Source organism: Uloborus diversus, chromosome 2 (genome assembly GCF_026930045.1).
Source record: "Uloborus diversus isolate 005 chromosome 2, Udiv.v.3.1, whole genome shotgun sequence".
Lineage (NCBI taxonomy): Eukaryota > Metazoa > Arthropoda > Arachnida > Araneae > Uloboridae > Uloborus > Uloborus diversus.
The window spans coordinates 37,371,892-37,390,904 of NC_072732.1; the positions used below are offsets into that span (position 1 = coordinate 37,371,892).

Sequence of the window (19,013 nt, forward strand, 5' to 3'; positions counted from 1 at the left end):
GGCTTGATCTCGGGAACCATTTTTTAACAGGATAATGCTAATGATCGGTCGGACAGAGCAAGGGTGTCAGAGGACATACTCTTCCTCTTTATCTCCTTCTCTGGCCTGCTCGATATCCTGTGTTGTCTCTGACAGAGCATATCTGAAATCGCTTGGTACGGTAACAACCTGTGAGTTTGACTGAATTAGTGGAACGTTTACTGTATCTGTGGTAGGTAGAGAGCATGGACTGTGGTATGAGATGACGTAAGACATCGTGCAAGCAGGGCCGGATTTAAGGGAGGGCAGGCAGGGCTACTGCCCCGGAGCCCCCAAACTAAATTTTTTACAAAATATCCTAACTTTCACGGGTCGAAAATATTGGATGTATACATATATGTGAAAATATTCGGATATATGTCAAAGTATCGGATCTTTTCAAACCCTGATTAGGGGCCTCCACTCCTTCGTTGCCCCGGGGCCTCCACACTTCCAAATCCAGCCCTGCATGCAAGACTTACACTCAATAAGCTAGAATGAATGTACCGCCTCATACATTCACTCTCGAGGTGGTTGAACAGATTAACTAAAACTTCCCCTCATTTAAGGTTATTCCATTAATAAATGATCATTTGTGTATCAATGTTGTCGTTACATATGAAAATTTTCATTTTATTCAGACAACTCTTTCTAGGTGCGTTGACTTTTTGGTATAGAATATATATTTAGTGAAATGAGATGAATCTAAAAGTTTTCGTGAATAATTTTGATTAGTACTATAAAAATGATATGAATTAATTTTTACTAGCTGTTCACGAACCACATGAAAATTGCTCATGTACCATAGGTTGAGAAGCACTAATTTAAGGTATTATAATGTTTAAAATGAATTGCAAAATGTTACTACTGGAAAAACATTAATATAAATAAATTAAATTAAAAAATACATATATAGAATGTAAAAGGAAGAAAATTTAACTTTGAATGGAGCTTTTGTCTTTTATTTCTTGGTTTGCCTCTATCTCCCTTTCTTCATCTCGGTTTTCCTCAAATATTGGATCTGCATTTGTTTGATCTTAAAATTAGGTTTTTTTTAACTATGAGCATGTCCTTCTACAATTAAATGGTTCAGTTCCTCATTGTGCTTTATTTATATTTAATCAATTCCTTGTATGCATATAAATGTAATTCTCCCCAATGCTATCTATATCTGCATTGGGGATATCTGCACTATCGAGTGTACCAATAAAAATTTCTTGCTATAGCAAGAAATTTTTATTGGTACACTCGAATAAAAATAATATAGCATAACAATAATATCATATAAACACAATAACTGCTGCACTGTATTCTAGTCCACTTTTTTTTATTCATAAAGTTATTAATCTTCCAGTCTAGTTTTGCTTTATTATAAATAAGTTTGTTTCAAAAGTTGAGATATATATATTTAAAGTTTTCTTTCCCCAGTTAAGACTAAAATGATTTGTGTTATAAATTAGTAGTATTCCATAAATTAATTGCAGATATAGATAGCATTGGGGAGAATTTAAAAAATATATACATATTATTAATTCATTTCATTATTTTTTCAAATTCATTACTGTGCGAAATATTTCTTGCCTTTTCTGTTTCCTAGATAGAGATACATATCTTAATTTATTTGCAAATATATGCACTCAAACCTGATTTTGTGCAGTCTTTTTTTTTTCTTTGTGCATATATGAAAATTTCAATTGGATTGGGACTCAATTGACAAAATTATTTATAAAATGAGTGACGAGGTAGTATCTTCAAGTGATCACTGAGACACCCCAATGGAAAGTCACTGTGACCACCTAAAATTTCTTTTTTCGGGAAATTTTGCCTGACGATTCAGCAAAATTATCATCATTTGGTTAATTTTGACTTCCTGTAAAGAAGCAATTCCTAATTACTTTGTAAGTTTTTTGGGTTATTTTCAACGTGAGACTTCTTTTATGTGGTCCCTTTCCACCGCACAAAAACAGGATTGGGCGTGTGTGTGTATATATATATATATATATATATAAACATCAATAGAACAACAAACAGACAAAGTTACAACATAGATGAATGACAGAGATGAAGCCAGTACTCTTCAGCAGTGGAAACTTCATCCTATGGTCAAAAGAACAAAATTTTATACTAAAACTAACAATAGGATGTCAATTTCCGAAAAAAATCAACATTCAGGATTACATTGGGCAAAACGCACCACATGTGGAAAATGAATGCAGATTTAAGGAACAAAGACCTAAAACTAAGCACTGGGGTTTCGTCTCGGACATTAGAAGCCAAGGCTATCGATAATATCCCTCCGCCATACCACCAGCAAAAATCAAAAAGTCTTACCTATGTGTCTGGGTGCAAATGTAGATCCGTATCCATCAATCAAAGATTTCCAAGTAATTTAATAACTTAAACTTCAACAAAAGAATTGGTTTTGGATTGTTAATAACAGTGTTGAAGTGATCAATTTACTGAGCATGCTTGATATTCAGGATACTTTTAAACCTTTGATTTTGAAAACCTTTTCACCAATATCCCACTCAATGAACTTTTTTTCCTCTCTTTCAGAGCTTTTTAATTCGGTTAAGGACTCCCTTGATTTTAATGAAAAGTTTTTTCTTGGTCTTTTTAAATTTTGTACATTCAATAACTTTTTCAAAAATGGTAATTCATGTTTTCTTCAGATTAATGGCATTGCAATGGAAGCTAATTTTAGCTCTACATTAGCTAACCTTTTTCGTTTATATTATGAGAGGAAATTTTCAATTGCAAATCCTTCTTCTGCACCTTTTTGTTGTAGATACATCAATGACCTGTTGTGTATGAATTTTTCGAATTTTTCTGAACTTAAGAAAACTATATATCATAGTTCATGAACACTCAAAAAGACTAATTTTTCTCAAAATAACTTCAATTTCCTGGATATTAACATACAAATTGATTCAAATTGTTACACTACAATCTATGATAAAAGGTGTGAATTTAACTTCAAAGTTAACAGCTTACAAGATTTTTCATCCTGCTTAAGTAAAAAGGTTTTTATTGGCATCATTGTTTCACAAGCTATCAGAATAAAAGGAATTTGCAACACCATTTCCGCTTTTAATCAAAAAATTTCTGTACTCAAAAATACTCAAAAATATACTTTTTAATAATAACTTTCCTAAAAAATCTGGTTGAAAACATTTGCTTAAGTATAGCCTTCGATGAACATTTCGCTTCTCTTGAAACCGTTTAACTGTGCAAATGTGTGATGTACAACCGTGACTAACCTTTTTTTTTTGGATCGCTGATGTAGATGGTTTTTGCATGTGGGAAACAGACGACTGACATGTTTTTGGACTATTCTCTTTGGATATGGATTTATTTTTTAAGATTTTACGTTGATAACTGGAATGAATTTGTCAAGTTGAATATCGGATTGGTTTTGTTATAATGGCAAGTACTGTCCCATGGATGACAATTTATTCGGAACTTGTTTTCCTAATTAGTTGAGGCGAAACCCCCTGCTTTTATTTTTAGGTTTAAGCTCTTGTTTATAGTTTACCATGTGGTACGTTTTGCCCAATATTACTCTATATTGCATATACTGGAGCTTAGACACTCTCTTTTAGTTCATTGTTAAATTTTTTGGTCTTTTGACCATAGTTATTGAATCCTCCACAGCTGATGAACTCTGGATTCATACTTTGTCTTTTCCTATTAAATAGCTGCTTACAATTTTTCTTTTTCTCATCATTATTTTTTATATAAATTGTTTAATATTTGGTTTTTGACTTGCATATTTTTTATATTTACTTGGCTTTTTAGTTTTGCTGTGTTGCTCATCTATGGACTTTTGGTGTGGTCTTTTCAATATTTTTCACTTTTATTATAATTATTATATATATATATATATATATATATATATATATATATATATATATATATATATATATATATATATATATATATATATATAGATCCTTTCAAACTATTTTACAGTATTAAAGGAAGGATTTGTCCCCTCACTGTTTGCTGTTGTTCGTTGTACTGGAACAGCTGCTGTATTTGCTGCAAGAATTTTGCAATTTTTAGTTTGTAATTTTGATCATCATGACTTTATACTGCAGGTAAGATTCCCTCCTCTAACTAATGAAAAAATGAAGGGTATGGGTGAATTCAGTCTAGTTACATTCGACATTCAGCACGTGTTCAACCAAGTACTTAAATCAGCTCTTAAAATTTTCAAACTTTAGTGAACAAAAATTTAAAAATATTTATTAAAATGCTCCTATACTAAAATCAGATAAAAATTGTTTATGTATTTTATTTTGAATTTTATTTTAGCTGGGCTTAAGATACCAATACAATTATTAAAAATGTAATAAAGTGTGCAGGATTTTACCTCATTATAACCAATCTCTTTGTAAGTGCATGTTCAGTAAGCATGACAATTCTAAGAACCAAACAGTAAACCAATTTTCGTGCGCCTGTTACCCTTACTGGTATTCAGTGTGCTCAAATGTTTATTTTCTGTTTATACTATTTCAGCTGAATAGAACTACAGTTTTATTATTTAATTTTTCAAAAAAAAAATCTTTTAAGTAAAAATTGGATCAAACTTAAAAGTTAGTGAGTTTTAGTTTTAGCTTTTAGATGTTTTTTCACACTTTAAGCTGTTTTTTATCTTTTCAGAATCATAAACATATCATATCAGACTTGTTCGATGGCTTTCAAAATGAAGATTATCAGGTATTAGTTTTCTTCTTGTGTGAAAAGAAAATCCAGTTTTTTAACAATATATTAGGCTTTTCATTTTTCATCTTGCACATGAAAGTTGAACAATAGTTGTTGTAACGTTAATTACTAAAAAACAAAATTTCAAAAACTCTCCAGCAGCCAGAAAGCTACTGTAATATTTTCCAAATATTTACTTGTCTTGTAATCTCTCAAAGGAAAACTGTAGACTTCTTTTGGAACAAAAAAAAAAAAAAAAAAAAAAATTTTTCCAACACACTGTTAATCAAAATATGGAGCCTTATTATAGTTTTCACCCAAAGACATATATGAAAATTATTATTTTTATCCACTATATGTTGTAAGTGATTGATTTTCAATCTTAAATTATACATACTAGGCATTCCAAATCATTATAAATATTTTTTAATGTTTGAATACATTAATACACTTTAAATGTAATTTATATAATTCTTCCTTCTAATTCAGTTTGAATAAATCTACTAGAACACTTATTTATTCTTATAATTTGCCTCCCCCCCCCCACTACTTTATTTAATTTAAATATGCTACCATTTTCTCTAGTTAGTTCCAATTAATCATTGAATACCAATACTTAGTTTTATATTATTCAGGTAGAAAATTAAAAGATGTGATGTTATTTCTATTAATTTGTATTGATGTTTTGTACTTTAAATCTTAATATATAAAAATCTTCTGTGCGGACGTTTGTCACAATAAGGCTTTTAAACAGCTGGACTGATTTTGATCAAATTTTTTGTGCGTAATTAAGTTGTGGCAAGCATGGTTTTAAAGCGCGATGGTTCGAATCGGAAATGTTTTTGTTAATTAATTAATTAATTTAAACATTGGATGGTTATATGTCCCAAATGATTAATATTTATTTTAACCTATTGTTGAGCGAGAACTGAAATAGATATTTAACCTGTTGCCAAAGAAAGCCAGCTCTGCTTTTTGTAATGAAATTTCCTATTGGGATATGTCAATTGAGAATAGATAAAACGTAGAGAGCGAAGCCTTCATTTCTCTCTTAAAAGCAACGATTTTAGGTCCCTTGATGTATTTTAAAGAAACTGGAAGGTTAACGCAAAACGTGTGTTCTGTCGCCGTAGTTGAACTATGTGACCGGATCAGTGCTTTAGGTTTTCCTAAGGCCCCTAGATATATTAGCTGACGCATAATCTTTAAGATTAGCCATTTTGGATCGGAGCGCGTGTTTGAGTGGTTGCCTTTTCTGGCAAGTTATCACGTTTGGTGATTGTTCATTGAGAGCAATTATTAGCGGCACGTGAATTGTTTATTAAATAAACAATTTAATTATTTTCGGTAAATTTGGCAAAATCCGAAACTTTGTTGAGGTAACCCTAGCAGCGCAAAATTAAAAATTCGATCCAGAATGGCTAAACTTAAGCTGATGCATTGGCCTAACTATATAGTGGTTCTAGGTTTTCCTAACCTAATAATCAGAAAGTACCTTACCTAGCAACATTTGTTTTGCGGCTCAAATCCATCTGAGTTTTGGCATCAATGTCAAGAATACTTGAAGGATTATCAAACTAATCAGTACATTATTAAAGGAAAAGATGATGGAATTTAAAGACGAACAAATTTTATTTTCGTCCAGATAAATTACAACAGGGTAGTTCTGTACACAAAATATGAGTGCAGTTTAAGATCTTTATCTTTTGGGGAAAGAACAAATTATGCTATACATGAAGTTTTAAATGTTTTCGTTCAAAAGATCGGACCGCTGATCGGTCGGCGTCAGCTTCGCTCACTGATTGGCTGGATTGCAGTAACGTTGTGGCTTCGCGACTTTGGCTATGAACAATAGAGTTGCGTGATCATTTGTTTACATTTTAAAGCTGCTGTCAATGTAATTTATTGTATTTTTTGTTTCTTTGGCGGAATATTTCAAATTGCAAAGAATGGGTTTTCGTTTTTAAACGACTGTTTAGTCATTTTAGTTGCAGAAAGTGTTCATTTTACATCTGGAGGGGGGCTTCACTTATTCAGAGAACTGTTTTTACCTTTATCATTTTTTTTAAAACAATATCCTTTCGATTGTTTTGTTCCTTTTCATATGGCGGATGTTGCAGCGGGATTTCTCATTTGTTCTAGATGGTTTTTTACACTTAATATCTGAGGACGCTTTTTATCCTTTGAGGTATGGCATCAAGTATGGGAGAAAAAATAGTTAATAAAACAACTGCTCAGTGGGCATTAGATAAATCAAGTTGTAATAAATTCTTTATGCATTCTGACACCAAGCAGCTTAAAACATTTTCCTTTTAGATTATTTTTTTCAATAAAACGGTTCAAACACTTGATAGTTTATTGAAATTTTTTAACTTTTCAATTTACATAGTGTTGAACAGAACAATGTCTGTCGGGTCCTCTAGTATACACATGAATTTTTTACTCTTTTGTATTTACTTAATATTCAGAAAGTAAAGTATTTTTAATAATTCATTATTATTTTTATTATAAACATAGTTTTGAAAGTACAAAAATCTTGATTAAAAAATTAATAAATACAGGCTGTAAATTCACTCCTCCTACAAAAGCATGTTTTACAGTTTACTAAGCATAAATTAGCTAATCTAACAATCGATGTATTGATACCATCAATGTTTCAATTTTAAACATTGATGTTCTATCATTAATATCGCTTCTCTAGAAGGCATAATGTAGTATTTTTTGGCACCTCCTCACTCTACGGCTGTATAAATACAAACTGATTGATTAGACATTTGTTGCCTTCCATTAATAGTTTGGCAGCATTAATTATTGTTAATTGAGTTTTCAAACTTTTCAAATATTTACATTGAATAGTAATATGAATCAAAAGCAAAAATTATGAAAAAAAAAATGATGATTTTGCAAATATAGTAGCCCACTCATGTTTTCTGGTATCAGAATGGTGGTGATGACATGGCTACCTTACTCATTCATTCAAGAGATTCATTCCCACCTTTTGATGCCTACTCTAGAACTCTTTAATGAAATAAATATCGCCTGAATTATCATCAAAATGACGAAAGGACCCCTAAAAGGGATTTTTTAGTGATTAGAATGTCAGAAAAAATCCCTACAGTAAAATGAGCGCAAAAACAAAACTTTTCCATTCAAAAGTATGAAAATTAAATATGTTTGATAATTTTTGAAGTATTTTTATTTTATTTTCCTTTTTTTAAAATTTTTGTTTCCCAAAAATGCTAAAACAATCCCGATTTTTTTCCTGAACTTCCGAAACTTTTACCTGTTGCATGAAATTTTTATTATCACTTATAAGAGGAAAAAAAACTTATGGCTCTATTAAAACAATTTTACATTTTTTTTTCTTTTTAACTTCAAAAAAGTAAAAATAATAGCTTTAGTTTCCAAAGTTTTGATCGTATTCAAACATAATTTAAGAAATTCTTACTTGTATTTTAAAAGTTTTTCTTTACGCTCTAATTTTTATCTAACTTATTCATGCAAAGTCTGCTTAAATTTTTATCTTTTTAATGTTGTCAGTTGCAGGTCTTGTGTTTTATAGTAGCCCTAGTGACACACCACTAAAGTCATGTTGATACTTTACTTGAGCTGCCTCATGGACAAATTTCCTTATCAAAGTTTATTATAATAGACAGTAACTACATAATTTATTTGGGAATACCAATTATCAAGGGACCACTATAAAACACATGACAATAAATTGCTCTGTTTTATTGTAGTTCTATCTACCCCTAAAATAATTTGGTTCTTTGTTAATCCTTAATAGGTCTATCTAGTGAACAAATTCAAAAGTTATTTTATTGTAATAGACTCTTAACTACATACTTTGTTAGAAATACTGATTCTTTAACATTTTATTTAGAATGCAGACATGTTTATCGAAAATGCTGATGCACTTTTCTGCTGGTTCAGACACATTTCGCCAACTAATATTACAGGTTTGATATTTTCATGACTACTTCTAAATTGTGTTGCATTTGTAACCATTTTCTATAGTGTGTGCTCCAAATGTTTTGATTTCAATTCAGACAAATCTGATTATCTTTCATAGGAAGATATTTCAAGAGGATTTCCTCTATTATATCTTCTGAAAGGTTCTCTTCTCCAAATGTGCTGATCAATGCGGTGTGTATAATTGCAAATTTCTCTCTGCAGATGAACCAAGTAAGTGCTTCCATGATCATTTTCAAGCTGTTGTGCATGTGTAAAAAGGAGTTGAAGTTTTTGTGATGAAGCTGATGCTTACTGTTCATACAATAAGAATGTGCTTATAGATTTTATTATATATATTATTACTCTCATAAATCTTCTGCGGTATTGTAAAGTTGAATATTTTTGGCACCTTCAATTTCGATCTCTCACATCTGTACTACCCTCTCTCTGAACTCCCTTCTATAACGCACCAATGAACCAGTGCAATTGGTCTGTGTAAAAAAAAATACTTTTATTTTTAGATTTTTACCAATCCCTGGGAAATGAAATAGAACCTCACCTGATTTTAGCACAATAATTGAGGTAAAATTTAAGTTTCGCGTCATGCTAGTCATTAAACCAACCGGGGGCTTGCGAGTCTTTCAAAGTGATTAAATTTCAGTTATTTTTTACTATAGGAGCTTTAAAAGAGCTTAATTTTGAGTTAGCAATATTTAATTCATTTTTCATAGTTCTTTATATGTTTTTATTTATTTATTTTAATCAAAATCCTTTACAAGAGAAAAAAAAACAATTGTTCTCCCCTGCCTTTTTTTCCACCTTTTCCTTATCATCTCTTTCTCTTTCAAACTGTCAAACCAATTGTTTTTCTTTCTTTTTTGCAGTTTGAAATTTTAACAATTTTCCAAAGAAAACTAAAAATGTTCGTTAATAGTTTCAAAATAATTCAAGTTTGATTTACCAGTTACTTTGAAAATGTGTAAGTGATAACTATTATGCAGTCAGGTGTGGATCCAGAAAATATAGGGTTTACGAACACATCCCTTTACCTCCTTCCCTTTTAAAACTGCCAAACATACAGCTGCATTTGCTGTACCTCAGAGCCAGACTGACGTAAGTCCAACAATTGTGATTTTCAGTTTATTAGTGTCTTTTATGTAGAATCCTATTCCGCATCAAGTCATGTGAACATAATTCTTAAAAAAAAGCCTTTGGAATTATCTACCAGCGTTAAAAGAGCGTACGGGCCATCTTTTGCATGCGCCAGTCTACCTTTTTTCCTAGCTCCTATTGTGTGACTTACATCGTTCTGGTTCAGAGGTACAGTTTTAAGAACTAATATTTTGAAAAATTTGCCTTCAACCCCTATTTGCTCTGACCCCCCCCCCCCCCCTTTTAATACTGACCCCCCTTCAAAACCAGAAGCTGGATCTGTCTTGTATACTGTAAGTAGGCTTAAAATGTATGTATTTTAGCTGTTACTGTACTCTTATGCAGTCTTTTTTTTTTTTCATTTAATTGTAGTTTACAACTTCATGTGCACCCCTCCCAGATCTTTAAAAACCAAGTATAAATCTTGTTAGATTTTCATACTTTATGTATTCCCAATTTCTCTTGTATTTGAAAAAGAAATTCTTGTTGTGCTCATGTAGGGTTGGAGAAAAATTGGGTGCTTTATTTTGATTTTCAATTTGGAGGGATCACTTTGGGGGGTTAAACAGTTCTTTTCTGTTGTAGTTTAATATATAAGAATCATGTTCTATAAAGAACTGGTTTGCATTCTAATAAACTAGCATATCAAAAAGGATTAATAATTTTTGATGATTTTACAATGCAATTCATGAAATTGCAGCTTGTACCATGGTTCAAAATACAACAATGAAAGTAAAATGACCTTGCACAATCAAGAGATCACCTCTATGGCTCAATTTGCCACTTCACAGAAATTCAGGGGTTCATACCGGAAAGGTACAATTCATTCTTTTTCCAGCTATTTATTAGGCCATTGCATTAAATGCCAGATAGCCACTGCTTAGGAAAATCTGAAATTTTCAGATCAAAACATTAATAGTAATAATTGTGAAAACTAGAAATACACTTTTCTGCTTTCTTTTCTATGTTGTCTTAGGCAATGGTAAAAAAAATATATATCACTTTGTATGCACATATACACAAAAACTAGAAGGTTTAGAAACCCTTGTTCATTTCTTGCAGTACTAAATTGGCTGCAGTGAAGTGTGTATGTTTTAAATGATTGAATTGCTATAAATTTATTAAATTCGATTTTTGCTATATATAACTTTAAATTAGCTTCTTATATTATTTTAACTAATTCTAATTTTCTTCCAGGAGTTTTCTCACAAATATATTACAGCTTTGTGTGAGTTGCTTACATTTTTTAACTGATGATTCCAGTGATGTGTTAGCACATGTAGGAAGAGGTCTTGCAAATTTTGCTGAGTGCTCATCAAATTCACTTCACTTGGTAATTTAAATGTACATTTTATAAATTTTAAGTTATGATATTCACAATGCACATCTTTATAAAACTACATTTTTTGGTTTAGAGAACTATTGCAATGTCTATCTTTGTGCATAATTGCTGAGAAGGGTCTAAGTTTCTTCTTCTCATTTGGCAACGGAATTTACTTTTACTTTAGTACTTGGATTCTTTCTTAGCACCACGTACATAACACACTGGATGCACTATTATTTTGAACAGGTTTAAATTGTGTATAATGAAAGCATTCGCAATGTACATGGATTAAGGCACATTTTAAATACTGTTTAAGGCTTTCACGGCCGGCGTCAATATGGGGAGATAACATTTCTGGGCTTATTGACCGTGGTCTAATTGGAGTAGAAATTCCAGACGTTTCGTCTTGCTTTGCTGCAGCCATCATCAGTGGTGAGACTGATTCCTGGCTTCGGTGGCCGCATTTTCGTTTCTGGAGCGACTCGAAGTGGCGGACTTGTAGGTTAACTTCCTCCCCGTAGAGGCGAGTTAAATACTGTTTAAGGCTTTCACGGCTGGCGTCAATATGGTTAGATAACATTTCCGGGCTTATTGGCCGTGGTCTAATTGGAGTACAAATTCCAGACGTTTCGGCTTGCTTTGCTGCAACCATCATCAGTGGTTTGAGTTGTTGAGACTGATTCCTGGCTTTGGTGGCTAGTCTACCCCAGAACAGAAGTCTACCCCATCTGAACCATTAGGGAAAGTATTCTTACCCTACCTACACAGAGTTACTGACCGAATTGGAAAACTCCTTGAAAAACACAACATCAAGACCATTTTCAAGCCCACCACTCAACTTAGGAATTGTTATCGCCCGGTGAAGGACCCCCGTGACCCTTTCTCCACATCTGGAGTTTACAAAATTCCGTGCTCCTGTGAATCAGTTTATGTCAGAACTACAAAGCACAGCATCAAGACACGCCTTTCTGAGCATGTGCGTCATTGCCGTTTAGGAAACTATGATAAGTCAGCCGTAGCCGAACACAGCCAACAAGAAGGAGTCCACAACGTCAAATTTAAGGACACAGAAATCTTGGCTACAACATCTCATTACTTTGCCTGTCTTCATCGTGAAGCTATAGAAATTTTCAAACACCCCATTAATTTCAACAGAAAAGAGGGGAATTTCAATTTACCGAAAACATGGCACCCTACCCTTAGATCCGCTCGCCACAACAGTCTAAAACATACCGTGGTCCCTTCCAATCAAACCGGTAGCCACCACAGCTTGTGAATCCCATCCCATCAGGTACCAGGATCACCCAGCGGCTTGAATCTCATCCAATCAGGAACCTTATTGCACCTGTGGCTTGAGAACGCCTCCCAATCAGGACCAACAGCCCAGCAGCAGTTTGCTTAAATACCGGAGCCATCAAAGCCAGGAATCAGTCTCACCAACTGAAACCACTGATGATGGCTGCAGCAAAGCAAGCCGAAACGTCTGGAATTTCTACTCCAATTAGACCACGGCCAATAAGCCCGGAAATGTTATCTCCCCATAAGGCACATTTTGCTCATAGAGACAGGGCCAGATTTGTAAGTGTGTAGGCTCTGGGGCAACAAAGGAGTGGAGGCCCCTAATCTGGGTTTGAAAAGATCATATTTTCGAAATTATCTAATACTTTGATATATATCCGAATATTTTGATATATATGTATATATCCGATATTTTCGACCCGTGAAAGTTAGGATATTTTGTAAAACGAGCTGATGTGTGCATCACATGACTTCCTTTTACCCCAATTTAATGTCATTTCCCCATTACTGGCATTTTTAATGTGATTCAATTGTTTACTCTCTAAATATCACCAACAGTGGACAAAGTGAAATTAAATTTTAAAAAAAAAATCGCCAAATTTGTCGCCAAGTTGGCGACAAAACTTGACGACCAAAAGACTGGCGATATATCGCCAAGTGTCCGACAAATTATAACACCACTTGAGTTTACATCGAAATTAACAATGATTTCCCCACAAAAAGGGGCAAAAGACCCCCTTAGGAACATCCGAATGCAACCAAAAGAGAATGTGCACAACTAGACCTCACTAGGAGTCTACGTGCCAAATTTCAACTTTCTAGGACATACCGTTTTTGAGTTATGCGAGATACATACGCACATACATACGTACATACGGACGTCATGAGAAAATTCGTTGTAATTAACTCGGGGGTCGTCAAAATGGATATTTCGGGTGTCTCTACGTTTCTAGGCATATATCCACGTGTGGTTGGGTCGAAAAAAAAACTCAACATTAATTCGGGGGTGAGCAAAATAGAAATTAAGGCCGAATTTTGAGTGAAAATTTTTTTGCGAATACAATACTTCCTTTTTTGGAAAAGGAAGTAAAAATTTGTTGTGGGACCCCTTTGTTGTGGAGGCCCTGGGGCAGTAGCCCCGCTTGCCCTCCCCTAAATCTGGCCCTGCGTAGTGAGCAAAAGATTGCTTATTTATTTTCAACACATTTTTTTTTCCACACTGTATTCCATGTTTGAATTCAGAAAAAAAAAGAAGTTTCAGTTTGTATAAGGATTGATTACTGTTTTGTGCAACTTACGAGCATATTCTGGCACCAGGGGTGTTTGTGATCCGAAAATTTTGGGTTGCCATTTCCAAAAATTTTGGGCTGACATCACCTTGTAAAACTGAAAAATTATTCAAAAAAAAAAAATCAAAAGTTTTTTTCCATGATTTCAACGCTTTTGTATGCATTTTTGAAGAGTTTTTACAAGGGGGGGGGGAGGTCAAGCTTTCTCATAGTTTCCGAAAATTTTACTTGAGTCCACTTGCACCCGTCTGGCACCTTGACTATAATAGTGTAATATCTGATTGATTAAGTGCAGTGATTCAAATCGAACCAATTGTTCCCCAGATTTGAGGGGGAAATGCTGGAGAGTGACCGTGGATGCGGTGCAATCGTTAGATGTAGCTTTTGAAACCCAATTGCATCTGCTTCTGTAAGACTCTCTCATTTTTATCTGCTATACCATTCTACTGCTTAGACATTAATACCTTTTTGTAGACTAATATTTTCAACACTTCTTATACTTTATTTATTTATTTTTTATAAAGACTGCCAAGCCCATTCAAAGATGTTTATCATATTCCATCGGAGTTAATTTAAGCCAACATAATTCTTCAAATCTAGTTTGAATGCTTATCAGGCCCTCAAAAGATATAGCTCTTGAAGATCTTAATAAATTCTAATTTATTTTAATAATACTGTGCTAACTTATTATGGCAGACATGTAAATATAGGAAATTAAAAATGCTTATATTCTCAAATCATGAAATAGTGTTAAAAACTTTTTATCAATTTAAAAATAATCATTTTTATGCTAGTGCTTAAAACGACCATCAAAGCTCAAAAAGTTTTAGATTGGGTTTAGTTTTTTAATGATTTTTATAGAATGTACCCAATAGCTCCACAAAATTTCAAAATGCTCCTCATATTGTTTCTACAAGGTTAGCCACACTGATAATATCATTTTGTAATTATGGTGTCCAATGATTCAGCTTGTGTTTAATTATATGGAAGTTTTATAGCATTAGATGTCACATTATAAAGTTTTGATTTCACCTGTTTTGTGGGCTATGGGAAATCGAAAGTGGTAAATGGAATTGATATATCTGTTAAAATCTTAAATAAATGAAAGCATTTTTTATTTATTCATTTGTTAGCATTTCTACTAGTAAAAAAAATATCTTAATATTTAAAAGACAGTATAGTATCAATATAATTTTGCGTAATGTAAAATATATATGTATATTCAAATTTTAGGTCTCGCAATTTTTCCTCTTTTTCAACTTCATACTGTTTTCATCCCTGAAATTATAAGAGCGGTGGATGTTGCATTTTTTATTAAAAGTTTACAAAGCACTGTAGAGAACCACTGCTTTTCTAGACTTTGGAGTAGGATTTTCCCACCATTTGGGTATTCTGTTGGACAGAATACCAAGATAACACCCAGCAGAAAATTTGATGAAAATTAAACAAGCATGTCATTGATGACTTTACATTCTTTTTACTTAAATCAATGCTGCAGTGCAAATCTAAGACCTTATGATTCCTTATGAACAGTGTTACTGTCAAGTCACAAGTCAAACAATTTTACTTAAATTTACCATTTTTAACTTGTAATAGTTTTCCTATGCATGTGTCATTCATTTTCTATGTATGTATAGAGCTCTAAAATTTTAAAACATGTAATTAACCAGAGGACAATCTAAAAAAAAGTGCTGTTATAATATTTAGATAAATTATAAACATTATTTTATTTTAGCATATATTTCTCTTTTGGTAAGTTGGTTGTCCTGAAATTGGGATTTCACTGTATTACATTTAATGTGATTTTTTTTAGGTTCATAATTTGCAAACCATTGCTCTAAAATTACTGAAATCCACATCAGAAGCTCCTCGAATTCATGGCTGTAGACTTATAAACTATCTTTTCTCTTCTGAGCCAACTTTCACTTTGGATATTTTATCTCAGTAAGTTGCATTCTTTTGGTAATTTTTTAAAATACTGTTGATAGAATTCTACTGATTTATTTAAGTAATTCTCTAATGCACCATTTACAAATTTTTCTCTAAAATACCACCAAATAAAAACTTTTTTGTGCACTGTTCCTGCTGTTCCCCATTAGCAAACATGCATTTAAAAGATTTCTAAATTTCTCACCTTGGAGTTTTCTATTTTTCATAGTTAATAAGACAGTCTGTATAAATTGGAACGCCTTTAACAGTTAAAACTCACTTTATTTATCATCCATGAACAGAAAAATCCAAGAATTTGGCCACAAAAATACAGGAAAAAAAGCTTGAGGATAGATTTTTATTTATTTTTATTATTTATTTTTTATTCATTAATTAATTTATTTATTGGCTTACTGAATGCTCATAGACATGTATCAAAAATCTCCCTAAATAAAAAAAGATATTTACTTATAAAACTGTCATAATGGTTCCCTCTTCCCTACTAAGTTTATTATATCACTAGCTTCTACGCCCGGCTTTGCACGGTCCACCTCGAAAATAAAAGTTATGTCAAGTGACACATGTTCAAAAATCAGGCTTGAACAAAAAAACAAAAACATTAAAATTTTGTGGCAGATTTCGTAAAAATAACCTAAAAGTAAACATTTTAAATTCTCCGATTACAGGAGAAGCCTTTAAAGCAAAACCCAGAATTTTATTTGCTCATATTCGAGACAAAAAATGGCAATAAATCTTTTGTCTCAATGATTTCTTCACGCTATAAATTTTAATAAAAGCATTGTTGTGGAAAGTTGAGATGAAGCACTGAATAATAATTTGAATGGAGGAGAGCCTTCGAAAAATAGGAATTTTATGTCAAAATCTAAGTGTCATAATTAATAGTTTTTAATTGATATCACTGCTAATTATTATCAGAGGATTATGTTAAATTGTCAAACGTAAAGGAGAAGATTACCAATCCTTCGATACCTGGTTTGATGGTCAGTTCACTGTCGTTCAAGAAAAGAAACTTAGACATAGATGACTACATAGATACATACGCTCAGTTTTTAACTATATAAGATTTGCTGCCAATTTGAAGATCCTTTTATTTAGGAAATTCATTTTAAAATCAATGCTTTTATTTAATACTTTTGACGATTGGAAGAATGTTATTGTGTACCATGTCAGATTTTTCTGAGACAAAATAATAGTTTATATGTAAATTTTTAAGGATAGAAAATTTTTGTATGAGTTGTACATAAAAAGAGTTGTCGAATTTTTAAGCTTCATTAATATGTGGCAATCTAAGTAAAAAATCTAAATATTTGTCTCATGAGTAGTATCGCTAGTCATCGGTGCATTAATTGTTTTTTAGTTAAAATAGCAGCTCAGCTTGTTACAATGTACTTCAATTTGAGTTTTTAGAAACATATGTGCAAAGAATAGCTGAGGTAGTTGCAAAAAAACCTCCTATATTTAAAATTTCAATCAAACTTTTAGCAGATAGCTAAAAGGTTATCCATTATTATTACTTGATGAATAAAGTTCAAATCTTTTGCAGCATTGTAAAGGCTTGTATTACCTGAAATGCACAAGATATGTGATTATTTTATGGCTATCTTTATCTTTACTAATAATAAAGCTGAAAGTCTCTCTGTCTGTCAGGATCTCTGTGACGCGCATAGTGCCTAGACCGTTCGGCCGATTTTCATGAAATTTGGCACAAAGTTAGTTTGTAGCATGGGAGTGTGCACCTTGAAGCGATTTTTCGAAAATTCGATGTGGTTATTTTTCTATTCCAATTTTAAGAACAAAACTATCATGAGACGGACGAGTAAATTACGAAATCATCATAACGTGGAACCGTACATGGGCACAAGCCAATTGGCGAAATACGAAATTATTATAATGTGGAACCGTAACATGGTTACAAGCTAATTGCCAAGAAAATTCACCGTACAGTATTTGTAAATATACAGGCGAACCAAAAGACCTTTTAATTTTTCTATAACGGGCGAAGCCATGCGGGTACCACTAGTATGTCATAAAGCTGTAGAAAATGAAACTAATGTAACTCACAAATAAATAAATTTTGTATAAAAGCACAGAACTTGTTTCAAGATTTTTGGAAGTGAACTTTAGTTTTGTCAGTTTGCTACAAAATTACAGATTGTTTAATATTCCAATCAGAGAAATAATTTTTAGTCATGCAAGCAATTCTTATGTTTTAGTAGATGACTTCAGTATTTTTTTTAATGATTGGACAGTTTATGTAGATTAGAAGACGTTGCAATACATTTTTTTAATAATAAAAAAACTCGTATGTATGAAATGTTATGTTTTCAGCATAAAAATCGAATGTAAAGCTGAAATTTTCTCCACAAGATTCTGATCTGTTACACAAAATAGGTTGCTTGATTGTGCACCCAACATTGCTGTAAGAAAAACAAGTCTTTCAGTTTTTAAGCTATTTAGTTGATGAAACTATTTTGCAGCAACATATCTTGCTCATAAAAATCTTAACTTTCTTACTTACACTTGGTTTTTTTTTAATGAGATTATTTTTGTGTTTCAGATCAGGAATGGATGAATTTATCGAAACCATTTTTGATCTCCCTGGAATAACTGATGTTTTAAATAATTTGCTTTTGAGGAAAGTATCTAGACTTTCTATTTCTCAAAAACTGTGACAACTGTGATAATATATTTAATAAGAAACATGGAAATTATTAATGTTTTGTATAGATGTTAAAATGAGAATTTTTACAGAGAACGGCTTGCACAATGCTTTGTCCACCTAGAAAGTACTTTTATTATTCTGAAATATTTCATTTTTGTGATATATTGTACAATCTTACTGAACAACACTTTCTAGTCAAAATTTAAATGATTTCTAGAGATTAAAATTGTATAAATCTTGTTTTTGTTGTTATAAGTAGTTTGCTTAGAATCCTTTCTCTTTTGCATACAAATTGGTAAAAACCTGTTCTCTCTTGTATGCATACTGAAGGTTGAGATTGAATACTTACATTTCTTTGACTTGTTAAAATTGCATGCCCAGATAATTTTATTTTAGTCTAACAAAAAACTGCTTTACAAAAGAATTTCAAAACAAATTTATACAGAACAATATCAAATATATACAATTTTATTGACATTTTGTATATTTCATTATATACATGAGCATTTTTAATTAAATTTTATCAGTGACATATGTTTCACAAAGTTGTTTCAGTCGTTGTATTTAGTTAAAGAATAAAGTATGAATAATTTTTTCATAAATTCAATTTAAGACATGCATAATACAGATTGTAAAGTCTTAAGGGTTTTTTTTTTTT

General features: G+C 32.0%; 1 protein-coding gene across 1 annotated transcript in view; it reads left to right on the forward strand.

Moving 5' to 3' along the window:
* Positions 1-19,013, forward strand: part of LOC129235224 (uncharacterized) — a 31,694-nt gene extending 12,681 nt beyond the window's left edge. Inside the window, exons 7-12 of the mRNA XM_054868929.1 lie at positions 3,991-4,118; positions 4,684-4,740; positions 8,798-8,856; positions 11,029-11,164; positions 15,557-15,687; positions 18,251-19,013. Coding sequence (XP_054724904.1) covers positions 3,991-4,118; positions 4,684-4,740; positions 8,798-8,856; positions 11,029-11,164; positions 15,557-15,687; positions 18,251-18,365 — 626 coding nt within the window. The 3' untranslated portion in view covers positions 18,366-19,013. The remainder of the gene's footprint in view (positions 1-3,990; positions 4,119-4,683; positions 4,741-8,797; positions 8,857-11,028; positions 11,165-15,556; positions 15,688-18,250) is intronic.